General features: G+C 40.6%; 3 protein-coding genes across 3 annotated transcripts in view; 2 read left to right on the top strand and 1 right to left on the bottom strand.

Annotated features, from left to right (window-relative positions):
• LOC5577214 (coatomer subunit alpha) overlaps positions 1-4,405 on the top strand; it is a 16,671-nt gene extending 12,266 nt beyond the window's left edge. The window contains exon 3 of the mRNA XM_001663259.2: positions 2,507-4,405. Coding sequence (XP_001663309.2) covers positions 2,507-4,147 — 1,641 coding nt within the window. The 3' untranslated portion in view covers positions 4,148-4,405. The remainder of the gene's footprint in view (positions 1-2,506) is intronic.
• LOC5577215 (mediator of RNA polymerase II transcription subunit 16) lies at positions 4,285-23,054 on the bottom strand. Its single transcript, XM_001663261.2, has 7 exons — positions 22,809-23,054; positions 22,133-22,752; positions 20,787-21,803; positions 20,534-20,721; positions 20,159-20,467; positions 19,864-20,093; positions 4,285-4,517 (listed from the first exon to the last, which is right to left on the bottom strand). Exons 1-7 carry the CDS (start codon positions 22,871-22,873, stop codon positions 4,484-4,486), a joined length of 2,463 nt encoding a protein of 820 aa, XP_001663311.2. The 5' UTR covers positions 22,874-23,054; the 3' UTR covers positions 4,285-4,483.
• LOC5565864 (1,5-anhydro-D-fructose reductase) lies at positions 11,611-12,731 on the top strand. Its single transcript, XM_001650180.2, has 2 exons — positions 11,611-12,392; positions 12,457-12,731. Exons 1-2 carry the CDS (start codon positions 11,670-11,672, stop codon positions 12,643-12,645), a joined length of 912 nt encoding a protein of 303 aa, XP_001650230.1. The 5' UTR covers positions 11,611-11,669; the 3' UTR covers positions 12,646-12,731.

Raw genomic sequence — 23,054 nt, 5'->3', positions numbered from 1 at the left:
CAAAAAACCTTGTTATTTGTTTCAAAAAACGATAGGTTTTATTTTAATGCAAAAAATTGTTGTTTCAAATGGAAAAAAAAGTTGAATCAAAAATTAATTTTATTGCGCCACATAAACCCAGCTGTCAAATTCAACAATAAATATTTTTAAACCAAATTATGAGTGATTATTGAAACACTGATAGGCAATTATAAGCCGGCAAATAATACAGATATATTGTTGTTATGATACAGAATATATTTGATCTTAAAAATGTTTTCTCTGCGTGATCCAGATATCATTCAAGGATGCTACTGGAAGTTTTCCAGGGATTCTAACATGAATCATTCTGCTATTCTTCCGGAAATACCATTGGGATTCCTCAGACAATAATTCTACGACTTTTCCGAATATCTTTCTGGAATTCTTCTAATAATCCTTCTGGTAAGTTCTTTGAGATTGTAGAAGTATTTCCGGGAGAATCCTGGGATAATATGCGAAAGAAGCATAGAGATTTCTAAACGAGTTTAGGGGATTTCTCAAGGATTTCCGTCCCATGAGGATTTATGGAAGAATTACAAATGGATTTTCGGATGTATTTCATAGTGATATCGGAAAGAATCCCAGAAGTTATTTCGGAAGAATCCCTGTACGATTGTCAGGAAATTCCAGGGTTTTTGGAAGAATGCATTAAAACATCCGGAAGAATTCTTGAATTTTTTTCCTGAATTTTTCCAGAGCGATGATTCCAAACTCCAGAAAGATTTACGGGAGAATTTCAAAACGGAACTTCCGGAACTATTTCAGAGTAATTTTTATAAAAGTATTAGAAATATTTTCCTAACAATCTCAGTGGCATTTTTTAAGAGTCCCAGGGGGCTGTCTGGAAGTTTTCTTAAGGAATTTCCAAGAGTGGTTTTCTGAAGATTAAGTGATAAATCAAAAATGAAAATTAAATAATAAAAAAAAAAAATCACGGCCATTTCCCTAAGAATCACAGGGCGATTGTATCAGAATATCAGTATTCAGAGAAGAATCAGAATATCAAACGGATATTCGAAATTTTCCCAGAAAGATTTCTGGAAAAACTTAAACAGGATTTCTTTTAGAATTGAAGAAGGATTCCTAGAAAAGGACCAGGAGGATTTCCAAATAATTTCTGATGAGTATTCGGAAGAATCTCTGGGAAAATTCTTGAAAAAAATTTTCCATGGTAATTTTAAAGTTTTTTTTTATATCCATAAAAAAAGATTGTCAAATAAAACCCCAAGAGATATCTGGAAGAATTTCAACAGAATTTCCTGAAGTATACCATAGGGGTTTTTAGAAGAATCCCAATAATTTGAACGGAATAATCTGACAGTGAAAGAATACATACTTTACTATATTTTCAAGGAAAATCCCAGAAGAACCGGAATATTCCTGAAAGAATCTAAGAGGGATATCCAAAAAAGTCCCAGGGACATTCACGAGAAAATTCAGAGGGTTTAATAATAAAAAAAAATGATAGATTTCCGAAAGAAACACCAAAAATTTCTGGAAAAATCATCAAAAGATATACAGAAGATTCTTTTAAAGAAATCCATCCCTGTGAAAAGCAATCATAGACTAATTTTACTAATTTTCAGCAGAATTGCAGGGAAACTTTACAGAAAAAAAAATCCGCAAGGATTTCCATCCAAGAAGAATTTCCAAGATAATCCAAGACAAGGAAGATTTTCGGAAAAATCACAGAGCGATCAGAAAGATAACTATAATAATGACTATCAGCCGATGCAGACAATCGGCCAATCTCTCCGGGCCCATCTTGATGAGTTCGGCTCCGATACCAGCTTTACCAGCGGCCTTGTTGTTCTTGAGCTGTTGTATGACATCCTTAAAGTTTCCCATCATGGGAGCTGGTTGGTTTTCCTTTGTCCGCTGTGCTGATGTAGCCATCACCTTTGCTGTTCTGACCTTCTGTGCCTGTGTCCTCTGCTCAATTCAGGTGTTCATTGTAGTGCTATTTCCATCTTTCGATCACCTCGCGTCCGTCCGTCAAGATGCTCCCATCCTTATCCCTGCTCGGCTCGTGGCATGAGCGCGTTTCTAGAGAACGGTACAGCAACTCCATTCTCTTCCAGGCGGCGCTTTTTGTCTCGGAACAGGATTTGCTGTTTCCGTTTCAGTCTGTATCGTTCCACGTTCTGCCGCGGATCATGTTGCAGCATTGCAGCCCGCGCTGCATTCGTCTCTCCTCCAAGACCATCTTTTAATCATCGGCTATTCTTACAAGACTTATCACAAAGAAGAATTTTGGCGCCATGAGTAAATAAACATAAACAGTCAGCTGAAATCGTTCATTTTTTTAAACACATGTTGTTCTTTCGTGTTACATTACTGCAACAGACCGAAACAACTTGACCATTCATTTTTCACAAAGTTTAAAATTATATCAAATGTCCGTTAAGCCTAATGTATTAAATACCAAATGGTTTAGATGTAATCTCTGCAGCTGATATACTGAAACTCTGTTAAACTTTTTCAGGTTGCCCTCATGCAAGGAAATCATCAGGTCGTGGAGATGTGTTACCAGCGCACAAAGAACTTTGACAAACTTTCCTTCTTGTATTTGATCACCGGCAACTTGGAGAAGCTGAAGAAGATGAACAAAATTGCGGAGATCCGTAAGGATGTGTCCGCACAGTACCAGGGTGCTCTGCTGCTCGGAGATGTGAAAGAACGTGTATCGATCCTCAAGAACTGCAACCAGACGTCGTTGGCCTACTTGACGGCGAAGACACACGGTCTGGAGGAGGATGCAACTCAACTGGCAGAAACAATTACATCCGCAGGCAAGGATCTTCCGGAGGTGAATCCAAATGCCATGTTCTTGCGGCCACCGGTTCCGATCCAACAGGCTGAGAGCAACTGGCCGTTGTTGACTATCTCGAAGGGCTTCTTCGAGGGAACCATGATGTCTCGGGGAGCTGCTACCGTTCACCAGGCCCTTGCTGCCACAGAAACCGTTGCTGAAGCTGCTGATGAGGATGGATGGGGTGTCGATGACGACTTGAAAGATGACGACAAGTTCGAGGACGCTAAGGATGACGATGATGTCAAAATTGAAGGCGGCGAAGGTGCTGGTTGGGATGTTGGCGATGAGGATCTCGAACTTCCGGAAGAACTCATGTCTAAGATCTCTGCTAGCGCCGCTGGAGACAAGGGCTTCTACGCTGTTCCACCGAGAGGTTTGCCTCCGTCGCATTTCTGGACTATAAACTCACAATTGGCAGCGGATCACGTTCGAGCAGGATCCTTCGAAACTGCCTTCCGTCTATTGCATGACCAAATCGGAGTCGTTAATTTCGCTCCTTACAAGGAACTGTTCATGGAGTCTCATCTGGGATCGAAAACTTCTTACACTTGTTTGCCAAACATGGGTCCACTCGGAGCATATCCAAATCGCAACTGGAAGGAAATGAACGTTAAGAACTGTCATCCTACCTTAGCTTTCAAATTGAACGATCTCGTCCAAGCTCTTCAGTCTTGCTATCAGTTGACCACAACGGGCAAATTTACTGAAGCCATTGAGAAACTCCAACACATAATTCTGTGCATTCCTCTGCTTGTAGTAGAATCCCGCCAAGAAATTGCCGAAGCTCAACAACTTCTAACCATCTGTCGAGAATACGTGGTCGGACTTCAGATGGAAACCATTCGCAAGGGATTGCCGAAGAACACCCTGGACGAGCAGAAGCGCATCTGTGAATTAGCAGCGTACTTCACTCACGTTAATCTCCAACCAGTTCATCAGATTCTCACCCTCCGAACAGCGCTCAATCTTTTCTTCAAGTTGAAAAACTATAAAACCGCAGCATCCTTCGCACGTCGTCTGCTCGAACTGGGCCCGCGCCCGGAAGTCGCCCAGCAAGCCCGTAAAATCCTTCAAGCATGCGAAATGAACGAAACCGATGAACACACCCTTCAGTATGACGAACACAATCCTTTCACGCTCTGTGCCGTGACGTACAAACCAATCTACCGAGGCAAGCCGGAGGAGAAGTGTTCCCTATGTTCGGCATCCTACCTTCCACCCTACAAGGGTGTGACGTGCGCCGTTTGCCGGGTGGCCGAAGTCGGCAAGGACGTGATCGGGTTGAGGATCAGCGCTTCGCAGTTTAAATAGGGACTGTTTGTTCTTTCCGAACTAAATTGACGAGACGGGGGCATTTCAATATATAAAATATGCTAAACTTTTATTAAATAATTATATTCTATGATACTACGTAAACACACGCGGACACAATTCAATATGATGTATTCCATATATGACAAAAAGTGTATTGTGAAAGTCATCAAAATAGGTGTGCTGACCATATGCTGTCTGTAAGGTCGATACGATTGAGAATCAGTAATAAACAGAGAGTTACTACAACACATAGAAGTCGCAGCTGCTGCAAAATGTCACCTAATTCGTCACGCTAGTGGAATCTCACCTTCATGGTCCTTTTCGTTTCGAGGGCTAGGCCACTTCGAGTCGCCAGAAGCCGTTACATCTGGAACGAGGAACGAAACGAAAAAAAAAAACGATAAGAAAAACTTTGATTAACCAAGAAAGCACATTTTCTAGAAATAGGAACATTAGAGACCTCATGCCTGAAAAAGAGAGTAAAAGGGGCCAGATAATACATAGCCTAATTAGGGTTTCCTCAGAGAATCCAACCAGATATCTCTTAGAGGTTATTTCAAAGCATTTTTAGCGGATTTCTTGCAATATGTATTACGCTATATATTGTTCATGATTATCTTCAGAAATTTTATAAGAATGGTATTCTGATATTTGTTCAAAATTTTGTTCGGGTATGATTCCTTCAAGACTTTCGTTTAAAATATCTTCAAAAATTAGACCACGCATTTTTCAATGATATTACCAGAAATAAGTACAGAGTTCATTCAGATTCGTTCAGAAATATGTCTATACATTCTTGAAGAAGTCCTCAGCCATTCTATAATCTATCATTAGATTTCCTTTAATATTTTTATTTTGGATTTCTTTAAGAATTCAATCAGTAATTTCTCTTAGTAAATTTCACAAATTACTCCAGAGATTTATCCTAGTATTTCTTAGGATTTCCTCTAAAACATTTGTTTTAAATTTCCTTAAGATTTCAACAAATTCACCAAAAAATTCTCGCATTTAAATACGACGTCCAACGTTTTTCGGGATTTCCAGACTCTTCCCTCTGATACGCTTTTTCTAATACCTAATACATGCACTGTCACACTTTTGTTAACCTCCCTTCCCCTAACGATGGATGTCATTTTTGAATGTTCTCTAAAAGATTCCTAAGATTCCTTTAATTCGTCCATAATTTCCCAAGCAAGTCTTCAAAAAATATTCAGAATTTTTCCCATGGAATTCTAATGAAATTTTTAGGCGATTTCTAAAATAATTCTAGGAGGTATTTTTTTCAAATGAAAGCCCGGATAATACCATAGACTCTTCGGGATTTTCTGAACGAAATCTTTAAAACCTTACCGTTTGTGAATAATGAATTTTCGAATAATCGATGGACAATTTTCGTGAGAAATTGTTCGAGGAATATTTGGCTTATCCTACGAGTGGCGTGAGGTGAGAATTGTCGGCGCCGTATAGCGAGGTGAAATTAATTAATTGGTAGAATTAATGGTTAGACCTATCCTCGCTGTCTCCCTTTTCTGAGGCACTCTTCCACTGACCTGCGATCGATTCCAATGAGGTCTATATCGTCCGCAAAACCAAGGAGCATATGCGACCTTGTGATTTCTCTGCACGCCAGATCTCCTAATAGCACTCTCGAGTGCAATGCTGAACAGTAAATTCGAAAGTGCGTCTCCCTGCTTCAACCCGTGTAACGTCACGAACGAGGTTGGCACCTCGTCTGCGATCCGAACACTTGATTTCGAACCATCCAGCGTAGCACGTATCAGCCTAATTATTTTCGCCGGAAAACCATGTTCAGACATTATCTACCACAGCTCATTTCTTTTCACTAAGTCGTACGCCGCCTTGAAATCAATAAACAGATTATGGTCTGCAAGTTGTACACCCGAATTGTTGGAGGAATTTTTGGACGCACTTCTGGAGAAATACTTGGAGGAGTTTCTAAACGTATTCCTAAACAAATCTCTGGAGAATTTTTCTGAAACTTTAAAGCTCTTCTCGAGAAATCTGCGAAGGAATCAGAGGCGAATCATAACCTTAGTCATTTACTCATAAAAGTGAATCCACCTTTTTCATTAATTTAAAAACTTATTTTGAAAAATCGAAAATAAATCATGTAATACTTAGAGACAACAATTGTTGAATGAGTGTGCAATTTTATAGGTACTTCGACTATTGATACATGTCTGGTGTACTTGACTATAATAAGTCCAACTCCAAAAAGTTATTCCTTATAAATTGTTGCTCCCTTTGCAGTGCTCATGAATCGTAACAATTTTGAAAAGAAGCGAGAGTCGACTCTTTCCAATGATTCGTGAATGATCATTCCTTAAGAAAATTTTGTTAGAATTTATGGCCCAATCCGAAACGGGTCGGTGGTCTAATTGCTGCCGCTTCGGCTAACTGAGATTGCTGTTGTAAGGGCGTGGCTAGGGCAACCCTGTACAGTTGGGAGATCTTATCTAACGTGCCTAGATACAGGTTTCTAGGTATACTTTGTATGGAAATCATTCAGAGCATATATTTGAATGAATGAATTGTCTTTATTATCAAGACTTTCAGCCCTTGGCTGGTTCGTCTTGCATATATTTATTTAGGAGGCATATAGCCTTAATTACCATGTAGCTTATGCGTGAAGGCCAGGTAAGGATCAAATTCAGTTGCTTCAACCTATATTAAAACATCCTTTTTGTCGTGTGTCTGTTTTGAAGTTTTCACAGAAATTAACCTACATTTACCTGTCAACGTTGATCCAGAATCACTTATAAGAATTCTATTCCTGAATGACGTTCATTAGATTATCTGACGCGATTCTTTTATATTTTCATTCATATCCAACAAGACTTTATGAGATTTTGCTCGAATGATGTGAATCGAGTGCTTCGTAAAGCCCAAGCAGGACAGTTCAGTTTTGCGTCGTCCGATAAATTTGGCTCACGGTTTCGCGCATGTTTTCGTCGCCGGAGATTTTTTTTTTTTTTTCCTGTTTTCAAGCGTCTTGCTGGGTAGTGCTTCGTGAAGCCCAAGCAGGACAGTTCAGTTTTGCGTCGTCCGATAAATTTGGCTCACGGTTTCGCGCATGTTTTCGTCGCCGGAGATTTTTTTTTTCCTGTTTTCAAGCGTCTTGCTGGGTAGTGCTTCGTGAAGCCCAAGCAGGACAGTTCAGTTTTGCGTCGTCCGCTAAATTTGGCTCACGGTTTCGCGCATGTTTTCGTCGCCGGAGATTTTTTATTTTTTTTTTTTTTCCTGTTTTCAAGCGTCTTGCTGGGTAGTGCTTCGTGAAGCCCAAGCAGGACAGTTCGGTTTTGCGTCGTCCGATAAATTTGGCTCACGGTTTCGCGCATGTTTTCGTCGCCGGAGATTTTTTTTTTTTTCCTGTTTTCAAGCGTCTTGCTGGGTAGTGCTTCGTGAAGCCCAAGCAGGACAGTTCGGTTTTGCGTCGTCCGATAGATTTGGCTCACGGTTTCGCGCATGTTTTCGTCGCCGGAGATTTTTTTTTTTTCCTGTTTTCAAGCGTCTTGCTGGGTAGTGCTTCGTAAAGCCCAAGCAGGACAGTTCAGTTTTGCGTCGTCCGATAAATTTGGCTCACGGTTTCGCGCATGTTTTCGTCGCCGGAGATTTTTTTTTTCCTGTTTTCAAGCGTCTTGCTGGGTAGTGCTTCGTGAAGCCCAAGCAGGACAGTTCAGTTTTGCGTCGTCCGATAAATTTGGCTCACGGTTTCGCGCATGTTTTCGTCGCCGGAGATTTTTTTTTTATTTATTTATTTATTTATTTTTTTTTTTTTCCTGTTTTCAAGCGTCTTGCTGGGTAGTGCTTCGTGAAGCCCAAGCAGGACAGTTCGGTTTTGCGTCGTCCGATTGATTTGGCTCACGGTTTCGCGCGTGTTTTCGGCTCCTAAGATTTTTTTTTCTGTTTTGGAGCGTCTTGCTGGGTAGGTATTTGGAAGGCACAAGCAAGACGGTTTGTTTTCGGGACGCCAAGAAGTTTTGCTGTCAGTATCAGTTTTGTGTTCAGTCGAGGATGGATTACCAACTGGTGAGTTCGTTTCATTCTTGTGATAATACATATTTTCTTGAAAGCGTAACTTTTAAGTAATTTTAAAACAAACTTTGTATGGTTCGTCACTATAAGTGTCGGCATTATGCTTTTTTCTTATACAATTTCAATATACATATATTTGTCTCTTTTATACGTTATTAAAAATTATCTTTTGAATTGTTCGACATTGTGAATGTTGACGTATTTTTTAAAACTTGTACCATATCGAGACAAAATGCAACGTAATACTCATATGTAATTTTCAAACAAACTATGTATAGTTCGTCACTACAAGTGTCGGCATTATTCCTGTTTCATATAATTTAAAATATATACATGTAATTTTCAGTTTTCGTCATTAATAAAAACATCTTTTGAATTGAGTAGTGTTTGATCCTTCGACCTTGACACTTGCTCCTGCTGGGGCGGGTGATGAGGGCAGGATCAAAAATGTCGCGCGTCGGTAGTGAAGCGGTGAAAAAGTGATCGGTTCGTTAGTAGTGTTTGATCCTTCCACCTTGACGCTGGCTCCTGCGGGAGCGGGTGATGAGGGCAGGATCAAATATGTCGCGCGTCGGTAGTGAAGCGGTGAAAAAGTGATCGGTTCGTAAGTAGTGTTTGATCCTTCGACCTTGACGCTTGCTCCTGCGGGGGCGGGCGATGGGGGCAGGATCAAACTTGTCGCGCGTCGTTCGCTCAGAGAAATGAAAAAGCGCCGCGGATCGCTAGTAGTGTTTGATCTTTTGATCGCGTCGCTTGCTCTTGCGTGGGCGAGTGACGAACACTTGTTCGGCGTTTAATGCGATTATCGAATTATTTCGCGAATCCGGTTAGGCGTGATTATATCATGGCTCGCATCACCAAACATTGGTGACTCCCAGATCTTTACCTTATCCCACTAACCCAATATCCTCTCCATGACAACCGTGGAGATGCAGAGGTGATCTCGGTCTCTAGTAACAACGGTAGTCACACTAACATTCCTTCCCTTCCCCGATGACCGTAAGGACGTGGCCGGCGCCGTTATTGACTTTTAAATTTGAGCTCTCGATTTGTGCACATTGAAGAATGGTAAGCTAATCCCAAGCCCCATTCATTAATTCCCTGTGCAACTTCGATTGTTCTGGTCAATCACGGAGTAGCAACTACGAATTGTACAGTCATCTATGCTTATGCTTATGCTTATGCTTTTGCTCGAATGATGTGAATCCTTCGACGTTCTGTTTTCCTAACAGAAACAACGTAAGGATTGAAAAAGGTATTTCTTCGATGGGTAGTTAGAATAATTGCTAAATTTGCAATTCGATAAAACTTCATATTAGAAATTTGATAGCTAATATGGTGAACAATTGCATACAATTTCGGATTCTGCCTGGATTGCAAATAACCGCCAGACCTCCGATACCCAGGTACACTGACCCAGCGTGCGGATCTCGTGTGTCTCGCCGGATTCGGGTATGAAGAGAAAACAAACCGTAAATCCGATTTGCTTCGTACCTGCGGGAGTATTTTAAGTGCATTTGGATTTACGTGCTGCATCAGTTTAGTCCATAGTCTCGCAAAAGTGTGTGGAAAGTCCTACGAGCAACGCAAACACCATGAACTACTGGCCGCTGAATATGGAAGCGCTGAAGCGTACACGCAAAAAGATCAGAAGCAGCACTCCGGAGAGTCTTGCGGAAATATCTTTGAAAGCCTACGTAGAACGGCTGGGAGCGGATTCGGAAGGAAAGTGGATCGAAGAAGTGGAATTGCTACCAACTCGTTTCATTATTGATGTCCTGGAAAAGATGTGTGAATATCCAAAGCTGGCGAAACCTCGACGGAAACTTTTGACCAATCCGTGGATAATCAGCAGAATTCTCGAACATCGTACGGATAACCAAACCAAGCTGGTAAAGTGTTTCCAATGGTTGAAACTTATGGACAGGGATATTGTGAGTGACATGGTGGCAAACTATTGTTACCTCTTTCGGAAGGAATGCACTCGAGATGATTCGCGTCCATTAGGGTACGAGGCGAGTTTGAGACTTGGAACGTTTCTATCGGAGACCGGCTGGCACAACGAGGCCGTCAAGGTTTTGAATGTGGCCAGACAGCAGGCAAGGCTATGGCCATTGGAACAGCTCAAAGCAATGCGACCGCAGCTAATTTCGCAGACCTACATGTGGCATCCTTCCGCTTATGATACCAGCATGGCCATCCAAACGCTTATCGCAAGCAAAGTCGATCTACCGAAACCGTTCCTGGCGAGCTTGTACCTTGCCATTTCCATCTATCGCTATGAGAACTACAACTATACTTTGAGTCACGAATATGCCCTGAAAGCGTTGGAATTATTGGATGACGAAACATCGTCCAATCGTTTGATCATCGAAGTATTCTCGCATTTAGCCAAGACCTGCGTGTCACAGAAACAAACCCGCAAGGCAAAGTTGATGATCACGCAGGCTGTTAGTCGAGCATGGCATAACTTCGGTTCGCTCAGTGTTATCTACGCGGAGACACTCGAAAACTACGCATTCTATCTGGTGATGATGAACGCCCTGTACGACAGCTACTCGGTGTTCTCTGAAGCGGTCAATATCTTGTTCCATGTATATGGTCCACAGAATCTGCTACGGTCGGTGTCGAAGGGAAATCTGAGCTTCGATTACTACTTCAACTGCATCTATATCTACAGTGACTTGCAAATGGCCAAAGATTACGTTCGAACGCAGATTGAGTTGAATGGGTCCGACCATCGAATGGTAGCGGCAGCCAAACGGGTTTACGCTCTTTTGGAAGGTAGCGCGGAAAGATTTGGCGAAGGTGACGAGGATTTCATCCAACAACGCGTTAAGTATCAACCGATACAGGTACAACTGTCCGTTGCGGACATCCAAAGGCTGTTGGACGATGCATGATAAAACCGAGATCTAAATTTGCGAAATTGTTTTATAGTCATTTAAAAATAGTATATTTTTTACAGTGCAATTAAATTTTAAATTTAAATATTTATAGCGCATTGCGCACATTTCCATGCATCACATCTATGAATCAACGCTTTTAGTACTATGGTTGACAATGTTTAAAAGCCCATTATGATTGATTGCGAAAGCTTATAGATTAGTAATTCCAGTATGTAAAATGATTGTCGCGTCTATTTGATGATTTCAGCATTTAACCCAATATTGGTCCAAATAGATGAACCAGAACTATTTGGCGACTGTATAATTATTATAGATACCCAAACATGTAATTTTAAGAAGTAAAACAAGTGTTTCCTAAAAGGTTTTTGAAGCATATTATGTAAAATTTATAATTCATACAATGATAAATTCAGTTTACAATAAAAATAAATCCTATTTTCAAACGAAATCAGTTTTTGTTTTGTTTTGTTTTGATCCGAATTTGAGGTTATGAATCGGCCGAATGCAAGCCAAAACAACAATTCGGCTGGTGGTTTCGTCGCAAAGATCTAAACATGTTGGCGCTCAACAACGGCCATTCCATTCCTCCGATCGGCTTGGGTACGTACAAAATCACCGGAAGTGACGGAGTTGCGGCCATAAAATCCGCCGTAGAGCTTGGGTACCGATTGATCGATACGGCGTTTGTGTATACCAATGAGCAAGTAGTGGGACAAGCACTAAGGGAAATATTTTCGCAAGGCAATGGCATCACCCGGGAAGATGTCTTCGTTGTATCCAAGCTCGGTCCCACGTTCCACCGGCCGGAAGCGGTCGAGAAGGGTTGTAGGCTTTCGTTGGAACGACTTGGATTAGATTATGTGGATTTGTATTTGATGCATACACCAGTGGCCGCTAGAGATTCGGACGATGGGAACGATCGTTCGGAGATTGATGACGAAGTGACCCCGTTGGAGACGTGGAAGGCACTGGAGGAGTGCCAACGGAAGGGGATGGTCAGATCCATTGGAGTTTCCAACTTCAATGAGGAACAGTTAATGGAAATCGTGACTCACGGAAGTATTAGGCCTGTGGTGAACCAAGTGGAATGTTCAATTGGATTCCATCAAGCGGAATTGCGGAAGCTTTGCAATCGGGAGGAAATTCTGATTATGGCTTACAGTCCTCTGGGAAAACCAAAACCCGGAAAGAAGCATGTATTTCTGGATTCGAGTGATCTGAAAAAGATGGCTGAAAAGTATGGAAGGAGCCCAGCTCAAATTTCGCTTAGATTCTTGGTGAGTCACAATTAATATTCATAATTTGAGAGGTATTAATATATGGAATCAAATACATTTGCAGATTGAAATAGGAACCATTCCAATACCGAAATCGTCGAAAACGGACAGAATGAAGGAGAATCTTGATGTTCTTAGCTTTAAACTGGAGGAAACCGATGTTCAAGCATTGGAAAGTTTGGTCAAGCAGCAACGGTCAATGACTTTAGATTGGCTTAAGTCTTCCAAGCACTATCCTTTCAATGATCAATAATGTAGGTATTAAAAAATCCCGTTCACCGAAGCTGTTATGAATAAAAATTAAAAAAAAAAAAAAAAAACAATTCGGATATATTTTCAATCACATTCAAAAGGCTTAAAAATATGTTAAAAACATCTTTAGAATTGTAGAGAGAAACCCTTATTAAAACCCACTAGCCATAATGGTTCTACTCACCATCCCATTCAAGTTCCTTCACACCAGATGCTCTTTGTAGTGAGTGTTCGACTGCAAGCTCGATGAACAATGCTCTATTTACGAGATTTTTAGCACTGGGCTAGTTTATCTCGGAACCAACAGATTCATTTCCCTTTCGAAGCAAGTCATCACTAGAGCTTTAACGTCATGACTGACTAATCTCGGGGATGGGATTTGATTCCAGGTCCTCGGCGTAAGCTGAGAATGTTCTAACCTGTTTATACAACGGAAGCTTCATAGAGACTCTCATCGCAATAATATTGTAGTAAGTCGCTCAACTGCTTTAGGTGCTATCGATTCGGCTTGGGGCCTTCCTTGTAACGTACGCGGTCCAGGATCTTTTCGCAATGGAAATTTTCTTGACTTCTTTGGGCATAAGGTATCATTGTACCTGTCACACAATATTGGAATGCAAAAATGGCAACATTGGCAATGAAAGCTCTCAGTTAATGGAAGCTCATATAATACTAAGCCGAGAATCAGGCTTTGCCCCAGTGGGGAAGTACTTTTAAGATGAAGAGGCCACAGAAGTCTGTGAAGAAGCTATATATCGAGTGTTGCACATTTATTGTGTATAAACTACCGTCGCCGTAGTGTGCGGTTGCCCAGGTTGGCACACGCCAAGGGCGCCAGCCTTAAGGCTAAGTAGCCCGTCATTCGTTTTGGCTACAATGATGACTTTTCAGCTTGCATTTCAAAGTGATAAAACTTAGTCTTGATAGTTTATATTCACTTGAAAAAGTATCACTTCACTGTACGCGCTAACATGCATAGAGTATGCTTAAAGTGACCATATATGTCCCGCGAAACGCGAGACGCCCTCTCAGATCTCGTTCCCAATCAAACAATTTTCGTATTGGATATGTATTTTACAATCATTTTAGGCTAAACATGATATAAATTATTTTTTCAGTCAAACAAATAGTTTTCTCGCCCAGATAGCCGTAGCGCGCAGCTATTCAGCATGACCATGCTGAGGGTCGTGGGTTCGGATCCCGCTGGTCGAGGATCTTTTCGTAAAGGAAATCTTCTCGATTCCCAGGGCATAGAGTATCTTCGTACCTGCCACACGATATACACATGCAAAAATGGTCAATTGGCAAAGAAAGCTCTCAGTTAATAACTGTGGAAGTGCTCATAAGAACACTAATCTGAGCAGCAAGCTTTGTCCCAGTTGGGACGTAACGCCAGAAAGAAGAAGTTTTCTCGCTGTAATACAGTGTTGTGAAAAACTCAATTTCTCACAACTCACGCTTGAGATTTTTCATGCGTGAGTTGTTAATCATGCAACTCAGCAGTCAAAAAATCATGGATGAGTTGACTCACCTTTTTAACTCATTGTCTCGTATTTCCACAGTTTACTCACACACGGCAATCATTTCTTGCTAGTCTGGTAAAATTATGTTAATCCTTTCTAAAGTAAACAACAACATTCGGTTTTCACGAGTTTTTGCCGGGTTTTGCGACTGAATCATTTTTTACGGTTTGAGTTGATTGAGTTGATTTTGCATCAAAATCTCAAGCGTGAGATTTGCGAAGCAGATCACTAATGAGTTTGCTCTCACGGGAGAGCGTATTGATTGAGAATTTGAGTGTGAGTCTATCAACACTGCTGTAATATCAATTTGAAAATTGCGCTGTCCCGCGAAACGTCTGGTCACTTTAAGTATGCTGATACTTTTCAGCTGTGTCAGTGCAAAACCAACTGATTTTCTTTGATTCGAAATCGTGAGATGAATTAGCAACAATCATTAACGACGCGTACAAATTTCAATGACTGCCTACTTCGCCTTAAGGGGGCGCCAAAACGCTTGCCTCACTTGTTAAAATGTTGGCAGATACATAACATATATAAGGCCGAAGAAACTCGTAGACATAATATACTTTAAATAATGGATGGATACTTACATAATAGTACTTTAAATACTTACATAGATACTTTAAACAATTTGTGAAAGACTTCCAACAAAATATGCTACAAACATCTCAAAAGAAATATACAAGTTTCGACTTTTAATAATTACCGTAAAACGGGGTAACTTTGATAATGCGGGCAACTTTGATAGTGCGAGACTCTCAACATACTAAACGAAATAACGAAGTTCATGCTAATCTGTTAAGCAAAACGAATGCAAAAGTAAAGAGTATTAGTATGACACTTCATGTTAAAGCTATTTTCGTTGGAATCAAGTACATTTGAGGATTTATATGCAAATATGGAAAATTTATAAAATTTTAGCAATTTTGAAATGCTCTCAAACAATCTGTTCTACGATCACTATTTGATGAAGTCATAATGAATTCGTCACTTATACTTGATAGCCTTGTTATAGTAGAACTCGAATTCGGTCTCAAAACCCTCAGCGAAAACTATTTTTACAAACTGGGACCATTTCTGTAATCTAAGTCAGAAATTTCCATATAGCGTTAAAAATGTTCCGTAATTCATTCAATTTTGTTCGATTGATGCTCCATTATCAAAGTTACCCCAAAACAGAAAACCGACTTTCGATTATATGAAAAATTATATATTCATTAGGAATAAATCTTTTGGAAATCTATCAACTGCAATCGATAGTGAGGATACACGGATAAAAATCTGATCCCCACACCATGATTTACAAATCATGAAATTCATAAATTGGTTAGGTCATAATATCAGGATCACAAATCATGGTTCCTGGAGTCATAATCATGATTCCTCATAAGCGTAACATCCAGTGTGAAAACACTAAGCGGCGCACTTTGCTCCATGACATTCGTATCGATCACTCTCAATTCAACTCTCATACAACCATTGTGATGCATCTGGTGAAAAAGATTTTGTTCGCCCACGAAAAAATCCCTCTGCCATTATGTGAGTCCAGAGGTGCACGGAAGAAAGCTAAGCGTCTTTTTCATACTTCTATCATTTTATTTATACCTCAGGCTTCTTTTTCAAACTTCTTCTCGAAGGGCTGCACTGCTTCTTTTTTGGTCAGAACTGGATGCAAGATTGACATTTTTCTGTACATTTCTGTTCCTTCTTTACTTTGATGCACATTGTAAATTTTGCTGTTTCCAACGCCGTTCGCATCGCAACCATATTTGTCCTTGGCAACGTTATAGTCATCTTCTTTTGAACTGCTTTCTAAGTCTTGTCCCTTTCGACGTTTTGGGATTCAAAGTTTTAGTATTCGAGGTTTGGTTTTCGACGTTTTATCTTTCGACATTTTGTCCCTAAACCCATCTCGGCTCGCCACACGAAGCCATTGCGGAATGCGTTGCTTAGAAATTCCACGTTTCTTGTGCTGTTGATATCGAACATTGTTGATGACGAATACTGAGCGCAGTTAACCATTCTGACGTTGATAATATTGGAGAAGTGCCATCCATCAATCGGAACGTGTTCAATTTGCAATTCTGTCTTCTGTAGTGATCTACAGGTATATTCCGTTTTTATCAACACGATTTGCGATTTTCAGTTGACAAAAACGGAACCGTGACAAAAACGGAATAATTTTCTTAGGCAAAATATTTTACAAATTTGAAATTAAAATTGCAGTTTCCCCAGGATAATACACATTTTTATCATATAAATGCACAGTATTGATTTTTAGGAGCTGTGAGGAGCATTTAGATTGTTCATTCTTAAAGGTTCGTGATGTAAGTTAATTGCAGACTCTTATCATTTTATAAGATTTTGTAATAAATCATTAATGGTTTTAGTTTTCTTGGTTAGAATGTCAATAAATGTAATAAAGAATATTAAAACGATAATAACATAAATGTCCTTTGCATCACAAGGTACGCCATATTTGTAAAAATAACTACAATAAAATGGGGCAAGCTGATCATTGTTTTTTTATTTATTATTTTTTAAGGAAAGATTAAACAAGAAACAACTTTTTTCAACTGTTCATCCTCATCCTTTTGCTTCTTTTTCTTCTTCTTCTTTACGGCATTGCATTCCTACAGAGAGAGTCTTCTTCTTAGCTTTGTGCTCTTACAAACACTTCCGTAGTTATCAACTGAGAGTTTTATTTTTTTGCCAAGGTACACTTTTTTGCATATTTGGCCACATCCGATTGATGCTTAAATGTGGAGTTATGTTGCGAAAGTTTCGCAAATTGAAATGAATACTTATGGTTTCCTGTGCTTTGAATTGCCAAATTTAACAATAAAATGATTGCGGTGATCTTTCTTCTAAAGTTATTACTACAAACTTCGACAAGGATGTACTAATCGCCAATCTAGAACAGCACCACCATCGCCTTTTAGCTTTACGTTAGATCACAAATAGACTGGCAATGAACTAACCTTAACTCCTCTACCGGCAGCTTTATATTTTGCGCAAAAAATATATTCAAATCGCGATAACTTTTTAGTTTCTTGGTATTTTTGCACTATTTTTTCACATGTTCTCATAAAACTCTTCTAGTTTAAGAATCCATGTCGATATTAATCATTGATGATCTGGTTTTGAATATATTCCAATGTTCCTTGGGGGACCGACATTCTCTATACAAAATTACTTTGGCGGCCATTTTGTGTTTGATCAATTTATCAAAAAAATAAAATCTGGACTGTACATTGCCAGGTAATAAGGTATTCTTGGAGATATCTGAAAATTACGATATGAGGTTTTTTGGAGTTTTCAGGATCTTTATTTGGCCAGCGTGGTACCAGAAACATAAATGCTCATTACTCAAAGACGGTTCCACCAAATTGCTTCATTTTTTCACAACATACTCTCATTGATGTATTGTTCCAAGGAGTGAATATCCGAATGCGATAAATATGCTGTGGCCTTAGATATTCACGTGGGTTATAGCTACGCGTCGGTCCCCCAAGAAATTTTGAAATATATCCGGTTTCAGATGACCAATAATCAATACACCAATAATAATGAACAATAATCAATACACATCAGACACATATTCTAAAACTAGAACAGATTTTTGAGAGCTTGTGAAAAACTGGTGCAAAAATACCAAGAAACAAAAAAGTTATCGCGATTTGAATATGTTTTGGGGGTAAAAAATAAAGCTGCCGGTAGAGGGGTTAAGTTCTAGTTTTTTGTTGAGTGAAAATAATATTAAATACTAGTGGTCCCGTCAAGCTCTGTTTTGTCATCAAGTAGGCTGCTGGAAAATGGCATGCAATCTCCCATACAAAACAATAGATTAGTTTCCAAGTGTTTTTCTAGTTATTCCAGATAATTTTTCAAATCGATTCCTTCACTAAATCCCTCAGAACACTTGACCAATGCAACAGTGAAATAATCATATAAGTCTATCAGGCCGTTCTTGAGGCATTTCGTGACATACTTACACCATTCCATTTTAATTTATATAGAAGTTATTAAAAAACGCAAAAGTGTACAAACTCTAGAACAAGCAACACCAAATAAGAACTTTTTGGTAAGAAACTCCTTTGTAAACTTTTCTGAGTAAGCGTATGGCTGTTGGTATAAGGATCCTAATTAACATTTTAGTCTCCATGAGGGGAAAGGGTTCATGTCTGCTCAAAGATGAAGATTCCAACAATTTTGGGATGGCAACAAAATCTTCAACAGATTGTTTAGTTTTGCTGGACCTCTTCCCCTACCCCTTGAAACAGGATCTAAACAATTGCTGTTTGCTATAATTTGCGCAATGCTATCGAGTTTGAGAGTTAGAAGATAATGTCCAAAATATGACAAGGTTGACAGTTTTATCAAAAATAAAATAAACTCGATCATTCCTCTTGTAGTTGCCCAAACATTCTTAAGTTCATTCCCAAGTGCATCCCTTATCAAAGAGAACTGAACATACATGGGATCGTCCATTAATCATGTAAGCGGTTATGCGTGGGGGCAGGAGGATCTAGGTGCCTTATAAATTATTTTTTATTTTCATACAAAAAATCATACCATAGGGGGAAGGGGAGTATATATGTATATCAAATTTACATATAATACAATTCTTTCATGCCATGTTATATAAGAAAAAGGAGAGGTCTCTGCAACTCTTTTAAGTACGTATTCAACTAATTACAAATTCCAGTTGTTGCTAGGACGTGGCCAGAGCAACTCTCGATTGTTAAAGGATGTGCCAATCTTGTCCAACAGACCATGCTAAGTTTGAAAACTCCAATTGAATAATTGCATAAAAAGGAGTCAAACCTTATTGAAACGTATATGACTTGACACAAAATGTCGAAAATTCAACTCTGAGGCTATTAGAAAGCATTTCAATTACTTCAAAATAAGTATTTAGTTTAAATTCGAAACATCTTGAAAATTTAAAAAGATCAATTTTTGTGTGTTGATAAAAACGGAATAATTTGTTGACAAAATCGGAACGTGATAAAAACGGAACATACCTGTATATAGAAATATATGTTGAATAAGCTGGTTCAAAAAATCGTTTTTGCCCCACACCACTCATTCGATTCTAGATCAATTTCTGAATGTCCTTTCCTGAGCTCATTTGGATGAAAAGTGAGACAGCACAAGCCTTTCAAAATTAGTATGGGTACTACTATGTGGAAAGCAAGCGATTCATTCAGTTGATCTAAGTGTTGGCCCATGTGCTCTTGAGGGTTAGAGCTACGCTGATACCGTAAGATACATTAGGCAGCTACAACTTAACAGACAACCGTTTTCAACGCAGACGCCTAAATAATTAGTTATACATGAGTGTATGTTGCACATTGTACAACGATTGACGTGGACCAGTTATTCCCTCTGGCATTGATTAGCCTCGCGTTTATCACTACGGCTGTTCGGGCTAAAGTTAAGCAACTTAAACTGTTGGATCTCGAAGTTGTAGTCTAAGGGACTCACCTTAGCTCTTCACTGTTCTTGCAAAATCTATTCGTCTCACCATCAGCGATCAGCTCCACCACCCACTTGTTATCGAAACTCTGTTAACTCTTCTCTTTAAAAAGTCGCTCATCTGGCACTTTTCGACCAATGGTCATGAACAAGCCGTATGAGCTAGAAATCATACCAACAGAGAAAAAGTAAATCCCACACAATTAAACACTTACCGACACTTGTCGATCCACCGTTGCTCCCAGGCCTTCATGGCGGCCGTCTTGGCCACGCTGACCACACTGCTACACGATCCGCACCGAGTGCATCGACGCAGCGAAGGTGGCCGCCGACCCAGCTGCAGGTACATCACCGAATCGATTACGTTGTCATTGGAAAGACCTCCCTCGACGATCGGCACCTCCGGACAGAACTTTAGCGATTCGTTCTCCACGCCGTAGTCGCACTGAAAGTATCATAATATCAAGAGATTCAGTTGAATGGAATTCATAGCAATCATCAATATCTCACCATAACGGGAAGAGTGACATGCGGCAGGAGCGGAGACGCGATCATGGTCCTCGACGGAACATACTGCAGCTGGGGAATGAGAACCTGATTCGGTAGCAAGCAACATTCGTCCAACAGCAGGTCATCCGGTTCGTTGGGATTCAGCGAAAGTTTGGTCAGCAAACGGAACAGAGTTCCTAGAATGTCCAGGTTGTCTGCCGAACGGGAGAACACCGGAAGGCATTGGGGGTTCAACAAACCCCAGATGCGAATCATTACCAGCAGTTCACGAATACTGTTGAGCGCGATGATATCTTTGCTGATGTCGTACTGTTGGAAAAGAGAAAAAATACACGGTTATTTCGGTTGTGTCACCTTCAGAACCGCGAAACTTACCCCTTGGGACTTATTGGACATGAAGGATCGACTCTCCGGCAGTTTGGCGAGAATGTTCAGTGCCAAGTCGGCAACCCATTGAATCAGCTGTTGCAAACTTTGAAGCGTTGGTCGCTCCATGGTGAACTCCTTGGCCTCTACATTCAGCAACACTTTATCCACGTCGGGGACGGATTCCGAGAGGACCACTGTTTCAAAGATATTAAAAGTTAGATTTAGATCTCTGTGTATCATAACACCCAATAATACTTACTGGCTAAGTTCTCCGCTGGGCCCTTATCATGCGAGGTCAGATCCGAAGGCCGTAGCAGGCTCTTAAAAGCAATCAGTATCGAGTGCAGGATAAGCAAGTTGGACAAATCGTGAGCTTTCTGCTGTCCGGAAATGGATAGGCGGTACAGCGCGATCTTCATCGTGAGGAAGTTAACGTAGTAATACTGCTGAACGTTGGGTGGCTGTCGGTGGAAGTTTTCCGTAAGCCTTTCGAGAACGTTTTCCAGAATTTGGGTCTTCAACGTGAGGAGAATGTCCAACGAATCCAGACCGGTTACCAAGCAATACTCCAGTAGATTTACAGTTTGCACAATCAGAGCTGGGGTTCCTAATTGATCCTGGCACATGAAGTTGCACCGATAGACATACAGTTGCCCAAAGGTGTCCAATGTTACAAAGAGGTGTCCCAAATGGGTGACATCGATAGCTCCAATTTTAAGGCCCAGTTTAATCTGTTTGCTGGAATGGTCATTTGGATCACGAATGGACACAATGTTTGTGCAAGTCAACCTTTTCAAAGTGTCCCTCTGCAGGCAGTGAATACTGTTGTCGCTCATAGCTAGATAGATGAACGAGCTACTCAAGAAGTTCAACTTAGTTGTGCAAATTTTTATCACCTTAGAGGTGTACATATATTGACTTTTGCTGACCCAGAGCAGCGTCTTGAAAGGTTCGTTCTTATTGCTTTGGAACAACTTGTGAATCGGCGTAGATTCCTCGGTCAACTCCCATTGCTCAACGAAACAACCACCTCCGGTATGGTTCGAGGCCACAATCAACGAGTCGGCATCTTCGCTGAATACCCACTGGACATGTGCCACACGTAGTTCCTTTAAATCTTTCCCCATTCCCTCTGCCAGAAAGAAACTGGGTAGTGCCGTGCTATTTATTTCCAAGGTCTCCTCTCGCTGCTTGACTGCTACCCGGAAACATTGAATCATATTGGAGTTCGCAGATTTTGAGTCTCCATTGCCAACTGCCACTCTGAAATATCCATCTGAAACGAGAGGTTTATGATGAAATTCATTCCTTAGCCTTCCTTTTGCATTAAAAAAAAGTGATAGCAATCTGAAATTTCCTTACTTTTCCTAACTTTTAGAAACGAATATTTTCATACTGAATTATGCTTTCAGCGACCTCTAGAAACGAAGTTACGAAAAGTTAACATTATGCTTTATGGGTCAAAAATGGCCGATGATTTGAAACGCTTTCAAAACTCCTTTTTTAATCGATTTTTTTTGCTCTTGTAGGAATTCGAGGAAGATCTCATAGATAAATCGATGGAAAAATGACTATGTTCTATGAAAAAACTACTCAAAAACTCACTTTTTCCGTAGCAAATATCCGCTGTCGTGTAGTAATTCCTCGTAACCGCCAAGCTCTCCGTCACCGGGACCAACTTGATTGGTTCCGACAGTTTCTGAATGTTTGCATTGGACTCCGGCGGAATGACAAAAGCACCCAGCATTCCAGTGGCCGAAACGATCAACACCCCTTCCACGGGAACCCCACCGAACTGCCGCACACTGGCCGCGAATTTTACCTTCTGGAACTTCTCCAGATACAAATACTGGTCCTTCTTGTCCGTTTGCAGATTCAGCTTCCGGCCGTTGTGGAAGAATGCTGCCGCTATGATGTTTTCCCCGGGGAACTTCACACTGTACACCGATTTCCACTCGGACAGCAAGTTGTCCTTCTGGACGAATATCTGCACATGGCCGTTGCGGTCTCCCACCAGCAGATACCGTCCGAGGACGTCCCATTGGAGCACCGAGATAGGATACTTGTTGGAAGTGACTCGATACGGGAACCAGGGCGCATTTAAATCCACCACGTAGATGTGGAAGCCCCAGCCCTGTATGGGGGAAGGTTCCGTCAGCTCGTTGGTTGTGGTAAAGGCCAGTACATTGCAGGACGATGTATTGCACAGAAATTCGAAATTGTGTCTGAAATTTGAGAACTAAGTCAGAGCCGGTAGTACCAAAACATGAACGATTCTTACTGCGTTTCCGTGAAGCTGAAGGTGTTGGCGTGTCCCTTCCGTACGGTCGTGTAAAGCAGATCCATCTTCAAGCCGATCACTTGCAAAATATAGCGGACCAAACCAACTACTGTTTCAGAGTAAATTTCACCGAAAAACCGTAATTTCCGCGACGAAATTCCGATAAAACTTTCGAAACAAAATTCGACCTGCTGCTGACGCGAAAAGCTAGTCAACCTGTCAAACGCGATGAAGCGAATGAAGCGT

Source organism: Aedes aegypti, chromosome 2 (genome assembly GCF_002204515.2).
Source record: "Aedes aegypti strain LVP_AGWG chromosome 2, AaegL5.0 Primary Assembly, whole genome shotgun sequence".
Classification (NCBI taxonomy): Eukaryota; Metazoa; Arthropoda; class Insecta; order Diptera; family Culicidae; genus Aedes; species Aedes aegypti.
Note: the sequence above shows the minus strand (reverse complement) of the source record. Positions and strands in the feature narration are given on the sequence as shown.

Coding starts and splice junctions, on each gene's coding strand:
- LOC5565864 (XM_001650180.2), top strand. CDS start 11,670: ATGTTGGCGCTCAACAACGGCCATTCCATTCCTCCGATCGGCTTGGGT. Junction 12,393..12,456: donor AAATTTCGCTTAGATTCTTG/GTGAGTCACAAT, acceptor ATACATTTGCAG/ATTGAAATAGGAACCATTCC.
- LOC5577215 (XM_001663261.2), bottom strand. CDS start 22,873: ATGGATCTGCTTTACACGACCGTACGGAAGGGACACGCCAACACCTTC. Junction 20,722..20,786: donor CCCAGCGGAGAACTTAGCCA/GTAAGTATTATT, acceptor TCTTTGAAACAG/TGGTCCTCTCGGAATCCGTC. Junction 20,468..20,533: donor TGTCCAATAAGTCCCAAGGG/GTAAGTTTCGCG, acceptor CTTTTCCAACAG/TACGACATCAGCAAAGATAT.